The sequence below is a fragment of the Chiroxiphia lanceolata genome, chromosome 2 (genome assembly GCF_009829145.1).
Source record: "Chiroxiphia lanceolata isolate bChiLan1 chromosome 2, bChiLan1.pri, whole genome shotgun sequence".
NCBI lineage: Eukaryota > Metazoa > Chordata > Aves > Passeriformes > Pipridae > Chiroxiphia > Chiroxiphia lanceolata.
This window is the reverse complement of record NC_045638.1, coordinates 32,333,961-32,360,166: the sequence shown is the minus strand read 5'-3', so window position 1 is coordinate 32,360,166 and position 26,206 is coordinate 32,333,961. Positions and strand designations below refer to the sequence as shown.

The window sequence follows — 26,206 nt, the reverse complement described above, 5'->3', positions numbered from 1 at the left end:
GAAAATGCCTTTACTTCAGGCAAACAGGTCAAGACTATTGATCTATTTCAAAAGTTAAAAGATATCCAAATTATTTGGGTATTCGATATCAAGAGGAAAAGAACATGTGGGAGAATTATACAGCTTTCAGATAAACCGGTTCCCAGTTTAACAGACTGCCTTAGAAATCTCAAAAAGTATAACCTAGTTACCGTAAAAGGTATTTAGCTACCAAAGTTATTATTGCAGCTATCCAAGATATTTCTCTGAGATACTGACTCTATTTTTAAAAAATGCCATGAAGTATTGAAAGCAACTACTCGGAAAACCTTGAAAGGGATCACTCTGATGAACATTGGTGTGTCAGGCATATGAAGGGCAACAACTGAGATTTAAGAGTTATGCAGGGTCTGAAGATGAAAATAGAATGTTTCACCTTATAATTACTTTTGCTATTTAGGCTCCTGACTTGAATATCCAGCCTTATTTCAACATAATGAAAACTCCATGAAGGGAAAGTCCATTGCTAGATATCTGATATTTTTAATATCTGGCCCACAGAGACTAACTGAATAATTCATTAGACCAGCAGAGCTTTCCAACTTCTCAGCCATGTTACTTAACACTTACATCAATGTAATTAAAGATGACTACTACTATGGAAAGTGTTAACCTGTATAGGTGAATCTCACAGATCTGGTGATCAACATATATTGAACTGCCAAGCAGTAAATGTAAGCTAATAGCTCATACTAGACTGAACCTTGGGTAGAAGGAAAAAAAAATGCCAGGCAAATTTCTTTTCTTTATTCTCTTCACTCTTTATAATGAAGTCCAGTATTAACACAGTTAAAATAGATGTGTACGTCAAAAGTCAAGTAACCCATTTGATATAACTTACAAAATTATATACACAAAGTGCTGTGAAACATTAACATAGTACGAAAATGGGCAAATATCTACACCTGAAGAGAATAAATACACAGTCATGTACAGAGACTGGATAAAGAGGTATCTAATGAAACCCTGTGAAAATGACCATATAGTGTTACTTCATCAACTCACTGACTTTCCCCTTTCTGATAAAACACAGAAGGATATGTAAATGAAAATACAGCTAAATAAAAAAAAAAAGCCATATTCAATATTCATGGTATCATAAGAAGAGGACAGGGTACCCTATTTAGCATATTCGACCTGCATAGCACGTTGAAGGCTTGTTAGAGTACTATGAGATTATTTGCTAAGTCTAGGCAGGATTAAAATGCACAGATAACCACTGCTCTTGTTTAATCTTTCCTTCAAGCTGCATGGAATCAGTTACAGGACTTGCTGATCACATTAGCATTATTTCACATTTACTCAGTATCTACATCTCAAGATGTCCAATAGGAAGGCACCTGGGATAACTGAGCATCTGCAGTGAAGCAGCCCTACTTGTGGAGCTGTGGTCTCTCACACAGCTACTAGACAAGGCCAGCACTTCTGCTCTGACCAGGCCACTCCTAAAATGCCAATTATATAATGGGCACCATAATACCCATTATAAGCAATGTTCAATGGAATTTGCAGACAGTCTTTAAAAGATGAATGAGAACATAGAAGGAAAATTCAGAGGAGCCAAATCAAGTTGATTGACAATGTTATGATTGAGTGAATCTAATAATCCACTACTTCTGGAGGTAAATAAATAATGAGGATGTTAAGAATATGTTTAAAGTGGTACAAGGAGATACATCTAGCAAGTATGGATAAAAATTCTCTTATCTTTCCACTGACAATATGATCTTTAAAATGAAGAGCCGACTGGCATGTAATGGCAGACTTACACTAGGCCAGGGCTCCATTGCAGAGTGACAGGGAGTACAGATACCAATATCAGCTTTAACTGAGCTAGCTCATACACTAAAAGCAATTTACCCTCTGAGGCACTGAGCTACAGATGCAATAATTTAATATCTGCAATACAGATATTAACACGTAACACAAGTAACAAACAGTAGAGGGACTGGAATACATAGCTTATAAGCAGGTACTAAGGTTGGTGTTACTGCATCTTCACTGCTACTACAACTGTTAGGGAAATTATGGTAGCATGTGCTGAAACATGCTTAATTCATTTATTGCCTTTGCTGTGAAAACACATGCTGAGAAAGTGTCAAGAGCGGTTTCCAAAGGAGATGAAAGAACTTCATCACATAGGACATGGGAAAGCAAACTGGGATAACACCTAGAATACTAGTTCCTTGTCTGGGGAATAACTAAAGGCCCATCAGAACTGTTTAATTCCTAACATTTATAATTTTCCAGACCTACTTCTTTACCTCCAAATTCTTCTTTATTACTAGACTGTGAATTTCTTCCTCTCTGTTTTACTTCACTTCTGGAGACAAATATAAGATCATCAAAGTCTGACATCTTCTCCCTGGGATGTCTTTTGTCTACTGCTCTCCTCTTCTTTTTCTTTTTCCCCCTCTTTTCTTCAACAGTACTTTCCTTTGCTTCTTCTCCTCCTTCATCTTCCAGAGGTGAACGAGGATAGGGCTTTGTGGTCTCACTGTCCAGGCTAAAAAACCACACAAGGAAGTTTGCAAAGCTAAAAGCACACATATCATAGTATCTTAAATCCTTTTTACAAGATGTAGATTTCACCTTTTTCCACATCTCACAGCACTAACAAGAGAATGACTTGTCACACTCTTGACCATTTCATAGGGCTGTAAATGTCTTACAATTCAGTTTCCCTTTTACTTATAAAATAAGTAAACAATAGCCTAAAACAGGGCTCTGGCCCCTAATTCTCTCTCACTCTTATGACTCCAGAAAGGATTTGGGCAATAATGTTCTTTTAAGGTGTCAGTCCAGATCACACAGTGTTTTACTTTGCATATGGAACTTGTTAGCTACATTTGCAGAGTGCTTGCTCTGCTGTAAATATTTCTTTTTACTGTGATGGCAGAAAAACACCTCAAACAGACACTAGAGTCTAATACTAAAATGCTGAGAGCTATATTAGTACCTATAAAGATTCATGAATTCAGCATGACTCCTAGTACACACCACAAGAACATCAAAAGACAATCCCAAAGAACTCAGAGCTGGAGTCAGACAAGCTATTTTAATATGTCTATGTGCACTGGAAGCCTGGACTATGCATTTTAATTTTCCTTCTCTTCCTACTACAGGACTTAGCACAAAAAGATTGTCTCATTTTGAGCTTCTAATGTCATACTGCATTCGAACTTTTTGATTCCTTTCCAATTAAATTATGCTTCCTCTTTGTTTCTATCAACAATGTCAGCATATTTTCATTAAATTTCTGTGCACCCATGAGCAATATGCTGCACTGTTCCCGTCTAAGTATGACATAGAAGGTAGGGATCTATTTTAGAATACAATAAATAACAAGTTTCATTAGAAAGTACACTTCGATGCTCTCTTCAAAAGTAGGTGCTTTAATGGAAACTCCATTTAGTGCATTAATTTCAGTCAATTCTCCAAAGAATTCCTCTGTTTTCCTGTGAATAACTCAATGTTCTCATCATTTGTATGTAACAATGGCAATTCAGCTTGCTAATAAATTCTGTTTGGAGAGTGAATATTAAATTTTATATTAAAGCACTCAGTCATGAAACAAAGCATGTAGAATGGAAGCTATTCTTATTGCTTATGCATTTAGTCACATCTTTTCTTAATATGGTACCTCATTTAGAATATAATCCAACTTAGTAGAAGGGAAAGACTTCTACTGTTTTTGCTGGAACTCAGATCAGTTCTATGCCTGCCTCTTTTCAACTGGTTGTATGCATTAAGTAGGGAACCATGTTCTTCAGGTTTGCTTTTTAGGGAAAAGAGGCTACCACTATGTCAGTGATCTGGCCTGGGAAAAGACACTGAAGTATTTCCAGATTTGGAATTCTGCTCAGTAACGGGGAGGCATTTATTGGTTTGTGTGCTGTGGGTGCAAGTTGGTAGAAGTTTCAAACTGTACTGGAATCACTACTAGAAAATATGTGGGAAATAGGACTTGAATCTTAGTTGCTTTTTGTTCCGTCATTCTCAGGGAATCCATAGATCAGCCCACAACTGGTACTCTCACCCATAATTTTTAGATGTAATCTTTAATAATGATAATCATATTAGAACATTTCAATGAAAATTAAGAACATCTGCGGGTGACTGTGCACTGGAACAGGTTGACCAGAGAGGTTGTGGAGTCTCCTTCACTGGAGATATTCAAGAAGTGTCTGGATGCAATCCTGTGCCATGTGCTCTAGGACAACCCTGCTTGAGCAGGGAGGCTGGACCAGATGGTCCCTTCCAACCTTACCCATTCTGTGATCTAAAATTGCCTTTAATGGTGTAATTTGTCCTGTTCATGCCTCCTCTTGGGAATAAACCTCCCATAGCGGAGATTATACAGTTCTTTGGCAGCAGTGCTCATACTACACTGACATACATGGAAGAGGAAATCCATCATCCTGTGGGATGTCAAGGCACATGGAAGATTCAAAACAAAACTGTGTTTTCTCACACAAAACGTGAAACTGTGCAGCTCCCTCTGGGAAGAAGCTATGGATGATGAAGGTTTACATGGGTTCAAAAAAGTAACTGCACAAATTCATGGAAGAAAATTCCATCAGGGCTGTTTAAAACAGAGACTCAGTTCTGCTTCAGAGAATTCTTAAATCACAAATTGCTGTACAGTGGGGATGTACTCTGGAGAAATATCCCTAGATGATTGTTCTGATCTTATTCTCCTTCCTAAGGTTTGTTGCTCTCAGAGGTTGTTGGTGCTCTGAAGGTTATCACAATTCCCTCCTATTTCAAATGGGTTAAACTAGAACTAGAACTTGATGCAAGATGAAAATGTAATCCACAATTACCTGGAACCACTGCATGTTCAGTGCATACTTCACATCAGAAAAATGTTACCCCTGCTGCACATAAGTTCTGCAGAACTTAAGTAGGGGCTCATATTCATCCTACACACTCTGTCTGCATCATTCCCCAGATTCAAGCCCAGAAGATGAACCACTATCTTAGAAACAACTTGCAATTTAATGAGTAGCTTTATATCACAATAATTATCTTAAAAGGAAAATAAAGTCTACAACAAATAGAAACTCCATCCCACCTTCCAGCAATGCTCTTAACAACTTCCTGGGACTTAGCTTCAAACCATCACATCTCACTAATGTTTCCAGAATGAAAATAGGGCAATAAACTGTCAGATAAACTTGGTTGCATGTGTAGAGTAAGACAGATCAGAAAAGCTGTAGTTAGAGTACTATATACAGAAATCTGACGGCATAGCTGAACTCAGAGTGCAGCATTTAGGATTCATATAAAAAACCTTTATATTTCTAGGTTCAAACATACTCACATCTCATAATCCACCATCTGCACCGTTCTTATGTACTGACAGGAATAGGCATACTTTGTTTGGCTGATTTTAATAAGCTCACTTCTTACACAGTGTTCCTGTAATAACACAATCAACATGCATCTAATTTAAATCTGCATCTCAAAACCAATGAAGATACATATGTATAAAAAGTCAACTGTTTTAATATAACTGTAATCAGCCTTTAATAAAGATAATTAAAAGTTTCAAGTACAAAGTACATTTTTTTAATACGCACTATGAAAAATGCAGTAAAATTATCATAATGACTTATGAACAAAAAAACCAACCAAACAAACACAATGAAATTAATTTCAGACTATACTGACTGTGATAAAATTCCCTGTGTTTCTCATTTTAGCAGCATGGAACTTGTGCAAGCCACCAAATAGATTATAGAGGAAAGAACTGAGTACGATTTAAGAATAAATTATCCTATAGAGTTTCTTGATTCAGGTCTATTACATGAGCTCTTCACTGAGCTCCAGAATCTGCTTTAATTTGGTTAGCTGGAGACAGTGAGCTGATTAGCATGGAAAATTCTATCTGCCTCTTCAAAAACAGAATACTGGTAAAATTATTGCCAGACAGGTATCATCCTCTAGGTTTACTTACCTTCCTGTTGTTGAACATCAGTACTGTGTAGAGTTTGTTACCTGTTTCCACCCTCTCTGGTGTTGCAATGACAATGGCAGGTACATAATACTCATTTCTTGCCTGTATCCCAGTTCTGGCAAACACATAGTCTCCAACCTGCACATCAGGAAAGGACCAGTGCAAGAGCCATGTAACTTGTGAGTTTTACAAGACATAAAAGGTAAATACTAAGATACTTTTACATGAATCATCATTCTATCATGTTCACATGCTTTAATATGGATCTTTGAAAGAAAAGAACTTGGTCCTTGCATGTACTGATCACACAATTGCCACTGAATCGAGAACACAAAATAAAAATAAAGGAGAAAGCCCTACTAAAGGTACCTGGGCTCAGCTAGCAAGTTGACCTGAATGAGGAAACTCTTGCAACTGTGCATTCCCTTGGAATTCATGCAAATTTTTACGTTTTCAATGAACTTTTAAACCAACCTTGGGAATTTTAGGTAATTCCATATATAACTGACTTATCCAAAATTGTTTTAAAACTTAACACACTAGTCACAATTTTCTATCAAAATCTGCAGATCTTTAGAGTTGGAACTTCCCCTTACAGAATACCAGGAACTACTGTATCAGAATTTGCCTTCATTTCAAACAGGAAAAAAACCCCTAAAATCATGAATCTAGTTTTAAGTGTAATAAAGTGCTTATAAAAACATTTGGTGCACTCAAAATAGCCATATCCATTCTGTATCTTTTCTGTATCCATTCCCTCTCTTGCATATAAAATAAGAATCACCTGAAAAAACAACTACGATTACAGGTAGTCTGCTGATAAATTTTAAATAAAAACAGAAATTGAAAAAAAAATTAATTTTTTTAATTAGTTATTTGCCTTAGTATACAGTTATTTGCTGGATTTAAGACATGCTACGAAAAACAAATGGTTAAAACTTGCTGCACATCACACTATGTATAAAAGGCTCTCTTCAATTTATAATCTATGTGCTAGGAAACAATAATTCTGCTAATAAATAGCTCACCTTTCCTCTATAGCTGGGGAAATATTCATGTTTTATAAAGAATACAATACAAAATAAGTTAGAATGCAGAATTTTAATAAAGAAAGAAATAAGACTACAACAAAAACAAGCTTCAAACAAATAAAAAACAGCCTGTTGAAAGTAGCTATTTGAAAGCTAAAAAAAGTCTATCCTTTACTCTAGGCTTGGCCAAATAAACAAAATTAAAAATGCCTATTTGCTGTCATAAAAAATCCCAATTTTTCACCTGCAGATGTGGGCATGGCATAGCACCTCCCACAGGTATAGTGAACTTCACAGGTACATCCCAGCTCTCCCCATTGCTGAAGTCAACAAGTGCACAGGTAGAACTGACATTCTTTATCACAGTTCCTAAAAAACAACATAATAAAATATTCAAATTATTTTTCCTTCAGCCCTTGTGGAAACGTTTCTTTTTAAATCCTAAAGGCTGTCACATATCACTGAGGTCAAACACGTCTATCCTATACGTTCTTCGCTTTCATTTAGCGAGGGTAAGCTGTGCTAGGGCACTAGAGAAATTTGTACCTAAAAAAACCTCCCGTCTTACTAGCTATTATTAATAAATGCTATAAAAATAAAATTAAGAGTCTTTTTCAAGCACAGGTCTGAAATCTGTAAGCTGATCAGGTGGATGAGAGTTGGCATAATGAAACTATTACACAGTTAAAAATATGTAATTGAAAATAAAAACAAAATAAGTAAAGGTAACACAAAAATAAATACATAAATTATTTTTATTAAGAAATTACAGAACTCAATTTTACTTAATTATTCTTGCTTAACACTCAACAAAAGGTCAGCAGCATTTAGTGAATTTTTTGAACACATGCAAAAGCTTGGCTTTTGCCAAATGATCAACAGAAATATTCAAGGGAGACAGCAAATAGGGATAGTTGATACTCTTGGGTACTCAGTTACTCAAAAGGATTTCCTTAGATACTCTTCATATCATTGCTTTCTAACTTTACAAAATGTATGTCTTCTTATAAATGTATATATGTGCTCACACAAAATATATATTTATTTTGCATGAATATACACATACAATATTAAATTTCATTAAGAAAGAAGCAGATAATTATGCAAAACTTATGTTTTATCAGCACTAAGAAACACTAAATAATATGGAAAATGTGGACAAAAATATATACCTGGATAATAAAATCCTGTGACGTTTGATCTTGCAATTACCTTTTGGCTTTTGTGAGTCACAAATATTTGCCATTTTTGTCCTGTCTTAGACTTTGACTTCATAGTTGCTTCTTCATGTCTCTGTAATTTGATACAATTATTTTGGCCACAACAGTTAATACAGTCAGCCTTAATCTATTCTTTGGAATTAATGAAAAATTTAGGCAATGTAATGCTATAACCTCTGTAGAAAATACACGGTAAACTATAATTATTTTAAACTTTCAGAATAGTTATAAGTACAGTAAATACTCATGGATAAGTTCATCTAAGACTTTTCACTATAAAATCCTGTTCTATATGGTCATAACAATACCTATATTTTCATGTGTTCAGGCAGAAATTTACCTTAGTGAATTATAGTTCCAACTACCATTTTCCTACAAAAAAATTTACAAAGTTGCACAATTCATACTCAAGGATGTGGTAAGCAAAAATCAACGTTTTCAGAATAAGAGAATTTGCTCTATAGATTCATTTTGTCCAGCTAGGAGATTCTTCACAAAAATATGATTTTCATTAAAAGTACCTCACTGTATGGGATGACTCATTAAAATTCAGAATTAAAATTTTCAGGAATTTTAAAACATTCCATTTTAGCAAAATATTATACCATATTTTCCAGAGCTGTAACTGTCCAACATTCTGTCCCACATCATACACTAATTCTCCTCTTTGGGGGGCAGATCCTTTGACTACAGCTCCTCTAACACACACACTGGAGTTTACTGCTGAATGGCTCATAAGTCTAGGGTTCCACTTACTGGATAGTGAGAATAAAAATACCAATGCGGCCATGTGGTAGGGGAAAAAAGTGTTTTTTCCCCCTGGAGTTAAACAAAATGGTAACCCCCGAGGGAGTGGTGCCTCTCTTGGTGTCGACCCAATCAGCGCCCCTGCAAAATTTAAACATATCACACCAGACTGGAAAAGAAGGATGGTGAGGTAGTTGGAGAAAAAGTGGCCATGTTCTGAGACCACGAGGGGAGAAGGGGCAGGAGCCCCACTGGGGGGCCACGGCTCCCCAGCCCCCAGCTGAAGTTGCAGAAACTCGGAAACAGCGTTAAACTGGACCGAGGTCTGTAACTGAGAAGCTGAGGGAGTCTTTCTCCACTGTGAGTGGGCAGCAGAAGACAGAAATGCGGCAGCAGAGGCAGCGCTAAGTGGAAGGCTACGGCTGAAAGTCAAGAGATAAGAAGAAGCAGCAAAGACAGCATGCAACTAAGCAGAGACACAGAGATGTCTGATGGAGAGAGAGAGAGAGAGAGAGAGAGAGAGAAAGAGCCGGCAACAGAGCAGAGAAAGCTCAACAAAAACAGTTTTTGGGTAAGAACTGAACCAAACCCCCCAAAACCCTTTTGAGACCCATCCTAGGAGGAGGAGATGGACTCCTACTTGAGGGGAGTCTTGGAGTGCAGCAGCACCAGAGAGAGAGGAGCTAAGAAGCTCAGACATCCTGGAAGCTGGACCGGGACGGCCAGACGGAATGCAGAGGAGGGCCTTGCCCCCCCCCCCACTGCTGCCAAGCTGGTAGTTTTGAGACAGAGCAAGGGAGCTCTGATAGAACACTTGAGGCAAAGACTTTCAACTGAAAGCTGCCCTAACGTTCTGACTCAGGGGAGCTTGAATCCCCTGAGGAAGGGACTTTCACAAAGATGCCCTGCACTTTGTGATATGACGTGGTGAGGCGAACCTTTATCCCGGTTATCGCAGTCCACGGGAGACAGACCTTCGCTTGGAGTCGAAGGGCTGAGAGGGGTTAGAGGAGATCCCTTTGTGTGTAATGGGAAGAGATCCAGCTACAACTTCAGCTACGACTGCTGCATGGAAGAAGAGAGACACTGCTGCCCTGAAACGTGGAAAGGATCTTTCCTTCTTCCCTTCTGAACTCTTATTGGAGGGAGATTTGATCCAATGTAAATATTGCTTTATCATAGGAGAGATAGTTAAGATTATGTATATAATGTATTATAATATTTATTTGTGTAGTGACTGTAATATAATTCTCTTCCCCCCATATTGAGCCTTGTGTTGTGTCTGGAAAACCCATCTCACAGTGGGGTGAGTTGTGGGAGGGGGGCTTGGACTCGGGAATTGGATTTTGGGTGTCTCAAACTACGACAGGCCAGCTTGCTGTGGACTGACTCAATTCTTAATTGAAATCAGTGACTGCCATTAGTAGTAACTGAACGAAGAATGGATTTCACACAACAACTGAGGCAGAGGGCTGTGGGAAATGCAGTATGTCAAAAATAGTCAGACACTCACAAGTGGCTCCATATGAAAATACACTGTCAGGCTTTCTGAGCTTCTGTGTACATGACTTTACAGTCACCATATTCTTTTACCTTAAAGCCTTTTACATCTCACATTAATATTTTACAGAGTCTCAGTGTTGTTTGTCTTAAAGTAAACCATGTTCCTGAATCTCCTTTTTTCTGGAAGAAAGAATATCTTCCCATTCAGGAAGCTTGCTTATAATAAATCAGTTTCATCATTAAATGAAAATGGTGAAACTGATTTTCACCATTTAAAAAATCAGTTTCACCATTAATTTTTAAAATATTTATTAGCCTACCTCATGAACAATTTGCAAGCATCCATCTCTTACACAGTTCTTCTGAATCATAAAAATACACAACTTGAAATCTCAAGATTTTCCACATATCTACACACTGCTCTGAAAAACTATTGTAACTCAGACTCTTTGTAAAACTCCTGCTTGCTAGGGCATTTATGACCTGTTTTCTTGCCTGGTGACATTTTTCTTCCCAAAAAGATGTATTTGATTTGATACTTGATTTTCTCTAAAAGTCAATAATGATGGAAAAGATATTAACAACTTTGACTAAATAGTTCGTTCTCAGTTTCACTATAATTATCAGTCTCTTTTTTCCAAAGTCCCCCACAAAAATCACAAATAGTCCTAAAAAAAAGTCCTAAAAATAAGCAAAACACGCACACACACATAAAGGCAAGGAGATATTTTAAATGGGAGATATATGGGATTTTTCTAGCTTATTCTTTATCCCTATAGAGTATTAATTATATCAACAACTCTGTTTTTCAAACTCAGGCTAAACCAGAGGCTCTTCACAGCGCTTAACTGACTGCTGGAAGTACAACCCAACAAAGGCTGATTTGATTGCAGACTTACAGTTCCACAGACACAAAAAGGTATTTGGGTAAGCCATTTAGTTAATTCCTCAGGCTTCAAAGGGACAGCTGCTGCTGAATATTTATTATCAACTAATTTGTTATGCTTGACTAATAACTTGGGCAACTTTCCAGCACTCTGCATTAATCCAAATACTAAAGACGACACAAGCATCCACAATGAAGATTCAGTCCTGCAGAATTCAGGTGGCTCAGAAACACTGTCTAAATTCAAATCCATCCCTCCATCCCTCCTTCCTCTTGCACAGCTCAGACACTGTCAGAGTGCCCATTTCTGGCATTCAGTATGTTTATTACAAAAGAGCCCCATCTGATTTTCAGCCTGTTTAGCTCTGCTACTGTTGAAGGCAATGCAAAAAACACATCAAGTGAAGGAGACTTTGTTTACCTTCCAATAGCTGCTACATTTTTTAATTCCCTTTCAAAAAATTAGGTTTTGCCCTTTCCTACTATAAATGAGAATGGATAGGAAGACTGTCCACAGATCTCCATGTATCTTGGTTTGAACTTTGGCTTTTCATAATCCTGACACCTCAGAGGCAAGCAACCACTGCTTTTCCCAGGCTGTCAGTGACACCAAACCCATTCTGCATAGACAACAGTCCATTTTTATGAAAGAGCCTATCTTCTTGCACCTACACGCTATCTGTTCAGCAGGTACTTCACTGATGACAATGGAAAATTTCACCCAATATTTCTTTGTAGTTATAACTTTTTAGTTGTTGTGTTATTTGGGATGCTTGTTTTTACTTTGTCTCCCTAAAAGAGACACGAGAACAAAGAGAGGAGATGCCAAGCTGTTTGGGAAACATATGAATGCTAAAAAGGTATCAACAGAGAGAGATTAGTGATCCTTAAACAGTGAGGAAGAATGAGGAGCATAAGAAATAGGACACATGGATATAAAAGGGAGATCCAGAATTTCTATTCTTAGAAAGAATCGAGTCTCGGCTATAAATATTGCATTAGGAATAATTAGATCGACTGTATATGAAATACATTTTTCAGAAAGAAGAGACTCAGTGAGCCACTAGAGGTCCCTTTCCACCCAAATAAACATGCTTTACAAAACACATTATACTTATTAACTATTTTAAGTTATTTTTAATCATATGGTGACTATTCAGCAGGATCACAAACAAGTGTGAGCCTTATACGTTCAATGTCATCCTAAGGAAAACATAGTACTTTTAAAAGTATATTCTTAATGAAAGTTAAGCAATGAATGCAACTTTATTTCTCTGCAAAATCTGAAATCCACCCCTATGCAGAAACAGAAATATTTAGTATGAGAAGGAATGTTCTCCATCATGCCCAAAAGCCAGATTACAACACTGGAGGAAGAAACACTTTACATTAAATTGTTAAGCCATTAACAGCAAGCACCAAACTATCCTGGAATCTATCACACTTGGACAATAGGAACGCCATGACCACAGTAGACTTGAAATTGTCTAATGAGAGGTGGGTAGGGGACCCTGAACAATTTTTTTTAATGTCACATAATGTTGTAAAGAATTTTATAATTCAGTGAGGACAAAAAAAATGATAAAAAACTGGTGGATGACTGTTATGCCTTACAAGATCAAAACAGAAAACAAAATATTTTAAGTCAAAGCAGTTACTTATTAGGAAAAAAAATCAAACCAAAGTAAATGATACCTTTCTCATTTTCAGTATCTTAGATGAAAGCTGAGTGCCAGCCTGAAGAGGGAGACTTGTGTCAACTCATGCTTTGATCACTACAGCAGAAAGAACTGAGTAAACTGAGTATAATACAGTCTACAATTAGCCCTTCAACCAGGTAATCATCAGTGTTCAAGGGTCTATATTTTGCCTGATAATAACTAAATGGGTTTGCTCATTTCCTAACGCATTTACTTCTTGCATCACGGGAGGTCTTTGGTCATCTCATGGCCCCGTGCAGGTGGATGTCTGCTTCATTCTCCTCCAATAAGGCACTGGCACAGCCTACCTTTCACAGATGTGTCCAAACAAAGCAGCCTGAACACAGCTCCCAGAGAAGGTCAGAGCACAGAGGGAGGATAACGACCACTAATTCAGTTGTAGGTTTAAATAGAAAGCTCTCATAGCAAGGACATCCAAAAAGGATTACTAATTCTTTTAAGAGGTTGTGTAGGTAATTCAGAACTCATAAAAACTAAAAACCAAGAGGTTTTATTCTAAATTCAGTGAAAAAAAGCAGGAAGAAATTCAGAGATCTGTCTTGTTGAGTAGGGCTCCAGGATAATGGTGATTTTTCTACCCCATCTCACAATGACAATTTTCATTCAGTGCCATATCAGCTATTTCCTTGTTGTAACATATTTCAGCTGGCTGTTTATTTCTTTATACTCATTTTGTAGACAGACATCACAGCTGGCAAAATCTCTGACAGCATTTTTAAAAGACTCCGCAATTTTTAAAATTTTTTCCACTGTTTTTCTACCACATAAACAGAATTCTAATTACATCTGCCTTTCTGCCTCTCACTCTTAAAGCCTTTCAGTTGTAGATTAGCAATTACTGAAGATGCTGCTCTGATTAGACTCCTAAAGCGGGTTGACTCAGGATAAGTGATTGCACAATGTTAATCACATCATGTCTGTGAGCACACATTGGTTGTTCCAAGGCAACAGCAAAATTACAGCCAACAAATGAAACATGAACATGTTTCTGCTGCTCTTGTATTGGATATTATATAGCAGAGGAAAATCAATATTAGCAATATAATATTTTCAGACTAAAGTAAAATGAATCATCTGTTTTTTGAAGATATTAAAATGTTTTCAGATGTACTTAATGCAAAAAAACCTCAAAAACTATAGAAAACTGAAAGTGATCCTTTCCATAATCACTTATTTTCATACATGGCCTGAGCTATCATAATATATTTTATACAATTTAACAAAATTTATTTTTTATAACTTATGTCATAGTATGTAAAAGGCCACAACTTATTGTGAAAACTATGGCTGTTCTTTGTGAAAAAAAAGTTACATCTCAGTCAATGAATGTCAAATAAAACAAAATACTTTTGTTATATTCTGGTACACAGTGAATAGGGATACTTGGCATAATTTACAGTTTCAAATTCCAATTGTACATTCTCATTCATTGCTGAGCATTCACACTATAGGTTTGTACCATGACCATTTGAGTTTCACTTACATTACCTCTTTAAACTGATGTATGTATGTCTGTATATGGTTTTGTATATGTTTACATGCATACATTGGGACATAAAATAACTATGATGAATATTTGATTATGCTTCTTACATAATACAAAGCATAAGACTTCCCTCAGTATTCAATGCAACTAGGCTAACCACATGGTAGCTTCCCTCACTCAATTATATAAAATAATGAACAAGAAAAGGAATATATTAATATATGAGCTTTATAATTAATTCTCTATTTGTTTTTCCTTATCCTCTATTGGAACTTGGAAGTCTGAGGAAAGATTTTCTTTCTTGTTCATTTCCTAGAGAGCTGATTTTAATATTATCATAGTATTACTCCACCTAGACAGCACTTCTGCAGAGGCAGCAAGACTCCCAGGGAAGCACCGTTCGATGAAGCTTTAAGATGAAAAAACTTGAAACTGAATAAGAGAAACATTTGGGGTTTTTTTCAGAGCTAAGTACTGTGAATTTCAAAGCATCAGTAGTATATTCAGAAATCTTTCTATTGGGGAAGATTAAATCACTTTTCAAAACTCTAAAATGAAAAAGTATATTCTCTCTTCTAATAGGACAGCCTGACTAACTTTAATTTTATACCTATTGCTCCATGTATTTCCATACTTCTTTCATTACACCTCTCAATAGGATTCCAAGTAAAATCAGATGTTCATCTGGAACATGCACACACATATATACAAGTACATATATATATATACATATATATATATATAAAATCACAAACTTTAATAACATTTTCAGAGTAGCTAGACTACTGTATTAATGCTAGACTAATGTAATAATGAAATGGAGAGAGCACTCTTGCACCCACTTGCAAAAAGTGGGTGTCTCCTTCAGCATGAGCTCCAGATGCCACTGACTCAGTTCACAAGGCTGTGAGATTGGCCACCAGTTCATGTATATCCACATTTTATGGACAGTTAAATTTTAGTGTATGAATATGAAGCTGACTCCCACCTCTTCTCTACATCTTTTATTTTACAAGAAAGATACCATAGGAGATTATAGTGAATTACTCCAACATTACAAGATCTTTTAGTCCTCTTTATCAGATATTAACCCAACCAGATCTTATAATATAATTGCCTTTAATGTATCTGTTCTTTCTCTGCTGTTGTTGCAGAGGATGCTTTGCTCCAATTAATTTTTAAGAGGTTTGATTTCTCTGGTTCTCTCAACTTCAGAACTTCTGTATCCCCAGTGCTTCAAAAAAGTCATTGAAAGCTTGCTCTCTTTTTAATTACCTTCTTTCCTCTATCCATTTTATTTAGCATCATGCTAAATGTCTGGTTTATCAGCTATAATCATGGAACAAAATTATTCCAGAAGCACATACTGAAAAGGAATATCTAACGAGAAAAAAATCCCTTCCAACATATTACCTTTTTATTGTTGCTTATGTGCGATTCTGAGCTTTTCTCAGTTTCCTTTTTGACAGCTTCCTGAAGATCAGAGGCTTGTTGCATATATGTTAATGCTGCCAGTATCTCATCTTCTAGCAATTTTACATCTTCATAGGAAATTGGCCATCCCAAATTCTCTAAAGCCTCCAGCAAAGCTTCTTTATGCTGCATATATTGGACTGGACCATCCTCTTTAAATCTTAAAAAATGTATTTAAAAAAATTAATAATCACAAGTAGAAAAATTTTAATTATGTCAGTACTTTACAGATAGAATCACAAAGCATAAAGGCAGAATAAAGCATCAGATTCATCCAGTATATCTTTTGTATGCCACAAGTTCTTGCATTTCATCCAGATACTGTTGTGTCTAGTCAGACAATCATATCTGGCTTAACTGTATCTCATACAAAGACATCTACAGAGCAATTCAAGTGGCTGAGCATAGATGCCTGGTGTCATTTCAGATGCCCTAGAATATGTGAGGCATCAACAAAGAACTTGTAGACACAACTGAGAAATCATTAAAACCCCTGGACTTCTGGAAGAGCAGGTAGAATGAAGTGGCAAGTATGGAAACAACCTAAAATGGCACCTGACAGATACTAAGTCCTGATTTGCCACAGGAATCTGGACTGATCACATAAAAAGAGACAATCCCCTACTATTTTTCCCTCTATCAGTCCTGCACTGCTCAGTTTCACTCAGTGACCAGGAGTTTGCTTCCATCCATGGTTCAGATTATGCCAATGTCCATGAGACTAAACAGCCAGTTTGAAGCCACACACCAAAGGTACTTACAAAGGTGAAATAGATACAGTCATCTTGTTGATTAAAAAACCCAAAGAAGCCGAACCTTCTAAAATCCAGAATAGGTAGAACTCTTTACATCTTCAGTTGGAAGTAACATAATTCTCCTTTTAGCTTTTTTCTGGCTCTTCTCTACAGCTTTGCCAACACGTAAAAAAACCAATGAAGCCTAGATCTAAGGGAGAGTATTGAAGTGATACCTATCAACCTATCAACAAGGCAACCACAGTGATGCCTATCATGTTGCCATCCTCTTGTCACTGCTTATCTCTCTACTCCTCTAGGAACTGTTCTGTATTGAAATTAACCTGACCAGTATAATTATTTACCTAGATTTTTTGTCTCTATTTCCTGAATCCATTATTAATTCATAACAAAGGTCAAGCTAATATCTCCTGAGTTGGAGCTCTTAAACACTTTGAACACAAGCACAGTATTACCACTGCTCTAGTGAATTTGAATTTCCCTAGTATCTGAGGTAGCATTTTAATACACACTAGCAAACCAGAAGGCTCCTCAGTCAATAATTTCAGGACTCCTGTGACCAAGTTACTAGACTTTGTTTATTACTCTCTCTTTTCAGATTACTAATTTTGAAAGTATGTTGTCATTCTTCTGTAACACATGAACATGGTCACTCAAATTGTAAACTTAGAAGAGAAACAGATCAAATATTTCAATATCTATGCACCAATATTAATGATTTAATATGCCCCTCTAGCAGACTATACAATTGCTAAGACTTTTTTTTTTTTTTATTACATGCACAATCGGCCGCATAGTACCAAAAATGAGATATTTTGGATGTCACTCTGTCAAATTTGTATACTGTACAACTCATCGTTTATCAACAGACATCTATTTCCTTCTTTTTTTCCCAATTATATGCTGTTCTTTTGTTTAGAAGTCTTGATTTCATCTCTACACCAGAACAGTTTTAGTTCTCCTTATTAATGATAGAACTGTGGGGTTTTTTACTCATTAGCTTAAGTCTTCTTATAAGCATTCTAGTTTTCATTCGTGTTTTTCTGCCTAGGAATATTTCAGGCCCATTCGGTTTTCATTAACTGATCTTTACTTTATTCTCTGATGCAAACAGATGCTAACTTCACTGATGTCAGTCCTGTCTATACAGTTACTAGTTTTCTAAATCAATATACAGAAATAGGCTAGTTAAAGTAGTACAAGCTCCTAGTGTGATATATAGTTCCAGCACATGCTGTTAAGGTACTTATTACACTTTTACAAACAAGCCACTGAAGTGCGTTTTACAGGATGAGAGAAGATTTACTTTGATGCCAAAGGCAATGACATGCTGCCCTCTCAAGGCCCTGCCACTTCACACTGACTAAGAAGAGATCAGCGGCATTCAAATGGAAGGCAAGTCTTTTCCTTTAAAATAAGTAGCATTGCAAAAGGAGGTCCAGAATTTGGTATTACTCCATATCACATATACATTTTTGAAAGCAAGATGTAGTCATGAAACATTTGAAAGTTAAACCAGTTGGTTATAAAAACAGTGACAAAAAGCTATCAAATATTTATGACCAGCCTTTCAGAGGTACATTACAAAACCAAAAATGATAGCTTACTTGTCTCTTTCCTCCTGAGATAGTGCTCTCCAAATAACTAGGTTCAGGCGCCTATTAAAGAAAGCAAAGCAGTTTTTGAGGGAATGCAGTTCCTTGTGCAGCTGATCATCTCAAAACTAACAAATAAACAGTTTCTTAAGACATCTGCACTGATTTGTATTCCGAGAGCACTGTATCATCAACTTGTATCTTTATCATTCAGCTATGAAATTATCAACTGCAAAAAAAGATGGGGAAAGCAGCGTCTTCCATCAAGTAGCAGCACGACTATTTCAGGGTCATAGAAGGTTTAATGGCAATCACTGCTGCTTCCTGACAGGATTTTCTATGGATGGTTCTCTTCAGCAGCAGTAAGCTAAATCAAATAACAAAACTGATTAAACGCCAGTTAAGCTGCACAGTTTTTCCAATTAAACAGTTTCAGAAAACATAGCCTGAATGTAGTAATGCTATTTTTTTTTCTGCTAAGATTACTCAGGTTTCTAATTCATTAAACTCTGGCTATGAAGAAAAGCTACTAACAGGAAAACAGAAGTGATTATCCCAAAGCAATGCAGTTCTGAGATCTTCTAAAAGCACCACTAAACTTTCTGCTTTTGCTTTCTAGACACAAATTATAAACTCTTATTAGATCACCTAGCTTATGGCTTTCTCCATAAACATCTCAAACAAATAAGCCATCATTAAATTACTTCATTTCATACTACAGAAATTTATCTCTACAATGATGCTAATTGCTGTAATTACAGAACAATTTCAAAATTTCCTTTGGAAATACAAGAACAAATTCACTGCTAGGAAAAATTCAGATTGTAACCACTAGAACATTAGCGGTCTTGCGAGATTTATTGGTGCATGTATGAAAAAAGCACATTACCAACAGATTTTGAATATTAATTTCTTGATGATTCATTTTATCTACTAGAAACCAAATCCCAGCATTTTTAGAATATAAATTATTTAGTTTGTTCACAATCTGCAGTCTCAGCATGCTCCACTGACTATTTCATCCTTCTAAATGTGCATACTCATAATTAACTCATTTGTAAAAGCTTCTGGCTGTACAAAACCATGCACAGTATGAAGCTTCCAGTGTTTTGCTCCTTCAATATTCTCTTTGTCAGAGTACAAAAATTCTCCCCTCACCACTTTTCTTCCTCTAAACCTGATGCTAAGGTCGATCTACATATGGGGAAGATATTATTACGCTTGCTTCTGTCCTTGAAACCCACATACCCTGATGTATTTTTCATCTATACATGTCAGAATAAATTTGTGACCAACAACTATTCACAAAGCCGAACTGCAACTTTTGCAAATTCAATTACTAGAAAAGTACTATGGCATTTAGAGCAAAATGATTTTGACTGGGTTGCTGTTTTACATGTGGAGATAAAACAAAGACATCTCTTTTTTACATTGTCAATTATAAGGATCTTCAGACAGATCTTTCTTGTACACATCTTTTTCACAGAAGTGGGAACTCAATCCTACTATTGTAAATACACTGATCCATTGACCTCTGTGGGTAAACATAAGTAAACAGTACTCCTAATCATCAAATTTTTAGGGAGACTGTGAAAATGCTGTCAGTAGAAGATCACCAGAATTCAACCAGAAAACATTTTTATTTCCCTGAAAATCGAAGTCAATAAATGCAAAATTGAATGGTATGGCACAGCAGTGAAAAACTTGATTTTTTTTTTCAGAAGTCACCATTACAAATACACCAATTGAACCTACTATCAAAATGAGTAACAAATCAATTTCTATCAGTTCATCATCCTGAAAATAACAGTATTGTCTCAGTGACAGAACACACAAAACCAATAGATAATATCCATTAATATTAGACATATCAAGTAGCATTTGCAAATCATACTTCTTGATTTTTACCAAAAAAGATGTATGCAGGACAATAGGGATGAAAAACTGAGCTATTACATGCTTTAAAAAGAACTGTTATGATCACAGAGCTACAGAGGAAGAAAATCCTCAAACCTTAAAGTGGAATTAATCAAAAAACAACGAGTAAGCACTTGTAATCAAGAGGGTTTTGGTCATATAAAATAATTACATCTGTAAATGTTACAGAATATAGTCTAAAAAAATATTTATTAAAATAATACTAGTTAAAGCTCTCATATGATTACTGAATTACACTAAAGCCAAATAGATGCATTGTTTCAAAAAAAATGCACAAAGTCATATCATGGAAAGAAATAGCTTAGGGGTCTAATGTCCTTGTCCTGTTTACTTCTGTTGTGCTTTTCCCAACATTGAATTAATAAGCACAACACATATGTCTCTTAAAAAATCCCAACCAAATTTATATTGTCAGTATCTTATTGGTGCCTCAGTTATATTCTTGCATCCATGGTTAAGTGATACAGCTGGCAGCAAAAAGCAGGTCCCTAATTTAAATACCAGCCTATGGATTTAGGAACTTAATTATAATTTAAAAGTCTGGCTAACACTGTATGTTTATGGGAGATTTCTCCACAGGGATGACTGCTTTCAGGTTTATTCCCAGTAAGTAAAAGAATTTTGCTTTTGTTACTGAACGAACATGACCTGGGCAACATGTTCAACATCTTTTTATTATCTCCTTGCCTATCATCTGCTGGTTTTTCATTCTCCTTTTTACTGCAAACATGATAAATTTCTGGTGATAGACTTGCCTTTTGTAGGATTTAATTGCTTGTTCCAGCTTCTCTTTATAGGCAACAAGATTCACTGCCTGAGGATTAATTAGTGTGATCTCCTTCTTGTCATTGCTAACATGGGCCAACGGTAATATCTATTGTACAATAAAAGAAAAAGATTTTATTTATCATACAAATTTTCCTCCACCAGAATGACTGAATGCTGAGGGTCAGAACAGCCAGAAGGAACAGTAGAATGCTGCAGAAAGAAAAGTTTGAGCACACCAAGCAAATGTCAGTATTAAGATTCAGTTTCCAGACAGTTCTTCTGAAATGCATAAGCTACAAACTAAGATTCCTAACTATTAGTTATTTCTAACTAAATCAGTACTGTCATCTAATAATGGAAGGCTAGGTCAGAAGGAAACAAACATGTCTAGAGCAATTCCATACTGTATTGCCTTAAAATAACACTCTCTTATACCTATTAGCATCTAATTCTAGCATACAGGTGTGAGAGTACATACTTAAGTGTATTTAATGTTCTTATTGTGGAGCACCTAATTTTATAAGGAATTAGTGTATTATAGCTATAGAGAGACATTTTTACCATCACACTGATCACCAAAGAGAGAACAAGGTAGATATTGCTCACTGAAACTAGTCTTAATTAACCACAATAAGGCTTAAGAACCTAATCAGATTCATCAGAATCAGGAACTTCAATACTTTTCAAATCTCACAATATAGCACCTACATAATATAATGACCTACGTCATTATAATATAGAAAGCTATACATTTGCAAGTAGATCTTCAAAAGCCACAGAAAAGGGTAGAAAAGGATGACAAAGAGGAGGAAAAATGCCTTCCAAACTGTCAGTCCAAAATCCCCCCATCTTTCAGCCTCTTAAATTACTCAGCAGTTTGTGTAAGAAAAGCTATTTTATACATCAATGTCCTGGTGTTGAATATAAACAGGAAAAAAATGCAAAAATTGCAGAAGATGGAGAATGGTACTCTTCCTCTTCAACGCATGCGGCTGAGTGGGAATCTTCCCCAAGTGCCTGTCTGAGATCAGGATATAGATGAGAAAAACCCCTATTGGGGGAATAAGACAAATAAACAGCAACTAGAGCAATAAAAAGACTTATTTAATTGAGAACATTTTCAGTGATGTTTTATTTGTGTTTGAATCATCACAGCTTAGGTGGATTCCAAATTACCGCAATATAAACCATTTTTCCAGGGGCAGTGGTGTGACTTTATATCCCCCTCTCTTTCTGAGGACATCTCTCTGATTAATAAATCCGTGTCAAATCAGTGCCAGACCAAATCAAGGCTTCTAACATTATCACTTAAAAGCTAATGGGAACATGTCAGTGAAGTACCTTGACAGAGACAGAGGAGATCAATCTCTGCCCAGAATTCTGAGCAGTGAAACCTGGCTACTTGTCATTTCCAGATGAAGTCTGAAGGCTGAAAGGCAAGGAACTGATTACCCCTCTTCAAGTTCCCTACTGCCATGATTGTTGTCTACAATGTTATACTCAAACCAAGTTAAAAGTTCAGCAGAGCCTCACCATGTAGGAGCCCACTTCCACACTGCCTTACAAATTCTCAGAGTAACTCCAAGTGCAAACAGCACAATTTACAATGTGAATATTTAATATAGTTTATAAAACACTTTGAACAGAATATGAGGGGCAGACAAGCATAAATACATTATTATACTATTGAAGAATAAAACCAGAATAGAATGTGTTCTTAGCAAACAGTAAACTTTAAATATTATGCACACTTTGAGAACAATGAAAACTGCTCACGAAGTCAAGGTAAATTTGACAGATTCAGCTGAAAGAAATCACAGGGAAACTTTTTTAGTGCCAAAATGTTTCATAGTTTTCCAAACACTTTAACTTTCATACCAGAAGAATTCACTTGTTTCAAAATGGTTTTTACTTCAAACCCAAAATTTCAAAATTTTAGAGACAAAACCAAAGCACAATAACCCTACAAAATCTTTCTTGCTTTAGACAAAACAAAGATGTTTTTGTTGGTTGAATCTGAACCTGATTCTTTTGAGCAAAACATTGAGTCAAAACTCCATGACTTCCAAAGTTGTACTTATGATGCCACAACCTGCAATATATACTCACATGATTCTATATGCAACGGTATTTCCTCCAGAATTACCATACCATAATTTAGAGAAGCTCCCAAGCCATGATCTTTTTTCTGACTATGAATCTGGATGGGTAGTTCAATAAATTAAACTGTTTGAAATAACTCGGGTGAAACTGACAGGTCACACAGAACTGAGAACAGCAGGTCAGCCTCTTGATAATGAACAGTTGTCATGGAAACCTTTTGCTTGCTGCATCTCTGAGGTAAGAAAACTGCTCATAGTTACTCCATCATAACGGTTAGCAAAGGTTGAAAATAAAAATTATACCATCCCCTGAAAACAAACAAGGATGTCTGCATTCCACACCAAGAAAACTAAGAGCTTAGAGGGAAGAATGCAAAAATATCTGTATATTTACTATCTTCAATGAAACCTTGTGAAGTACTGGAATTATAAAGATCCTTAAAGTCTCCTATTCAAGCTCTATGTCTAGTCTCAGAACCTATTTTCTGCTTCCCTCAATTTTCTGCATGAAGCTTAAGGGAGAAGGTTCTGTAGCTCACAAATTCTATTGGTTCCAATTTGTGTGCAACCCCCAATCTTATTTTTCCTTTCTATACTCAGCTTTAGATCCAGAAAAATCCATTTGTCTACACACAGAACAATAATTCTCCACTACCTGAGAAACTGAGTGTCTGAATACAACTAATGGGAATTAGCAGGTATGAAAAAATTACAAAAATTATTATTTTGTCTTTACATCCTGAAATCTAAAGAAAGCCCAAGATTACTTTTTGAACTCTGCACAGTACTGCTTCATTCTAATGCTGAACTTAAATTCAGTCTTGAACTAGACTAGCAGAAGCTTTTATGACTTGCCATTAAAAATGGCCTGTACAAATCACTTGTTTTGACTACTTTCAAAGACCATTGTTTTACAGACTGGGTTGTTTTTGCTAGTAGCAATTCACATGCAGCTCAGGGTTGTCTGTAAAGGGTTCAAAGGACTCTTCATCAAGAAACATGGAAGAAAGAGCTTCTCTTAGTAGGTATATTTAGAAGAAGATGGGAAAAGAAGTGACTGCTTAGAAATCAGATATAAGAGTTACGTGAAATTCACAATATCTTTGTTTAACATTTCATTTACAATAGATTGTTTTGTACAGTTTTGTAATCACTGGATGTCTGAATTTTTTAAAAAATGGTTATTTTACATCTGAAATGTTAAAACATACATTTTGAAATGTTTTCATATAAAAAGACATCTTTTAATTGCGTAAAAAAAAAATTTCACACTTCAAAAAATCCTTACAGATCTTGGTTTTGACTTGGTTTTACTAAAACAGAGGAACTAGTTTTTATTCCACAGTCTGCATGCTACAGCCAAAATTCCAGTTCCTATATTTAAAAAACAAGCATGGAAACTTTAAAATGTACAACTGTGTACATTTGTTATAAATCTTTTCCTTAGTTCTATACCCCATTCTATTACAAATCCCTTGTTCACTCCTTATTGTTTAAAAAGATCTCGTTTAGCTTTTTCTTTGAGTACTGTTTAAAGAAAAAGTTTTTATTAATCAAAAAAAGCTGCAGCATATTCAAAGGACTTTCATAGGATGCATCACACAAGAATAATTAGAGCAACTTGCCACAAAATGGATTTCCTTTAAGTGGAATGGCAATTAGAGCTTTATGATATATAATTCACCATAAATAATATAAGTTTTATGATATACAATTCACAACCTCACAGCTGTCTACACACCTATTAGAACTAAATTTTAGTTACTGAATTCCAGTACTTTTCAAAAGGTCTTAGTGGTCACATGTAAACCTTGAGAATCCACAAGTCCACCAACTGTGCACCTGCATAAAATGACTTTATGAACTTGAAATACATACTCCGGTAAATTAATACATATTAGGAGAGGCTGTGGTGCTCAAGAAATTGCCAAACACCTGCTGGCTGCACACTGCCATCAACAGGTAGCTGTGAAAGAGCTTAAGGGTAAAATATGTGAGAAGTACTGCTATTAACTATCAGTTTTATCTTCTTACTGATGCATGAATGACCACATAGATACGCATTATACATTTAGTGCACATGAACTATCTACAATGAACACCAGAGAATGCTATTATGACATTTATAGAAATTAATTTTAAAAATCCTTTTGAAAACACTACTAAGTTTTACTTAAAGCGTAAGAGTTTTACCTCATCAAATACTTTAGAAACTACATGCTTGTCCAGAACTGGGATGTATTTGGTACCATGAGGGACAGCTGTAGGAGCCAAGGCATCCATGATGGTGAGTCGCCTAGCAACCAAGCCATGGGTCTTTAACCAAAGAGCTGAAGAGATATCTAGAGAGCTAGAAAAGAGAGACTGTAAGATGTAGCACAAGGCAGAAACACATTTGAAAGGTCTGAAATGACTGAAGAAAAATAGAAACTATAATTTTTGTGATGTATTTCTATATGCGCACACATACCTTGTAGATGCCTTTTTCACACTCTGCATTTTCAGATCTAAGGGAAAACAATTCCATTTCATTATCTTAGAGGTTTTGTGCACACAAAAATATACATAAATAAGCTGACATATAATAGCGCCATTTTTTTATTTGAGCCTACTAGCAGCATCACAAAGACTACACAATAATAGCTATTTCATTTACTAAATTAATCAATGAGAATTAGGTTTCCTTTGTTTCTTGGTGCTTGATCAATAGTAAGTGTTACTATATACCACATGAGCCCTAATTAATCAATGAGGAATGTATAAAATAGGTGGAAATTTTTTTAAAAAACATAAATTAGTATTTTTTTATTTTTTTTTTACCCCAAACCAAATATTAACCAGCTTAATTCCCAAGTCAAGACATGATACCAAGTACTACCACTAATAAGATGGCCAGGAGTAGCTACTTTAAGGTGTATCACTATGAAAATCTGTATAAAAGATATATAAAAAACTAAACATAACATGATTAAATGTAAAA

At 35.8% G+C, this 26,206-nt stretch overlaps 1 protein-coding gene across 15 annotated transcripts in view; it reads right to left on the bottom strand.

The window, feature by feature from the left end:
• Positions 1 to 26,206, bottom strand: part of VWA3B (von Willebrand factor A domain containing 3B) — a 72,548-nt gene that overhangs the window by 5,328 nt on the left and 41,014 nt on the right. For 14 of the 15 annotated variants that reach the window (XR_004355603.1, XM_032680678.1, XM_032680683.1 and 11 more), the window contains 10 exons: positions 25,697 to 25,733; positions 25,420 to 25,576; positions 21,112 to 21,230; positions 18,431 to 18,481; positions 16,009 to 16,228; positions 8,205 to 8,325; positions 7,277 to 7,401; positions 6,002 to 6,139; positions 5,366 to 5,463; positions 2,304 to 2,545 (listed from right to left, as the gene is read on the bottom strand). Coding sequence is in view for 14 of the 15 variants with exons in the window: in XM_032680678.1 (XP_032536569.1) it covers positions 2,304 to 2,545; positions 5,366 to 5,463; positions 6,002 to 6,139; positions 7,277 to 7,401; positions 8,205 to 8,325; positions 16,009 to 16,228; positions 18,431 to 18,481; positions 21,112 to 21,230; positions 25,420 to 25,576; positions 25,697 to 25,733 (1,308 nt within the window). In the remaining variant the exon portion in view is untranslated. The remainder of the gene's footprint in view (positions 1 to 2,303; positions 2,546 to 5,365; positions 5,464 to 6,001; positions 6,140 to 7,276; positions 7,402 to 8,204; positions 8,326 to 16,008; positions 16,229 to 18,430; positions 18,482 to 21,111; positions 21,231 to 25,419; positions 25,577 to 25,696; positions 25,734 to 26,206) is intronic. The other variant, XM_032680689.1, reaches the window with a different exon arrangement.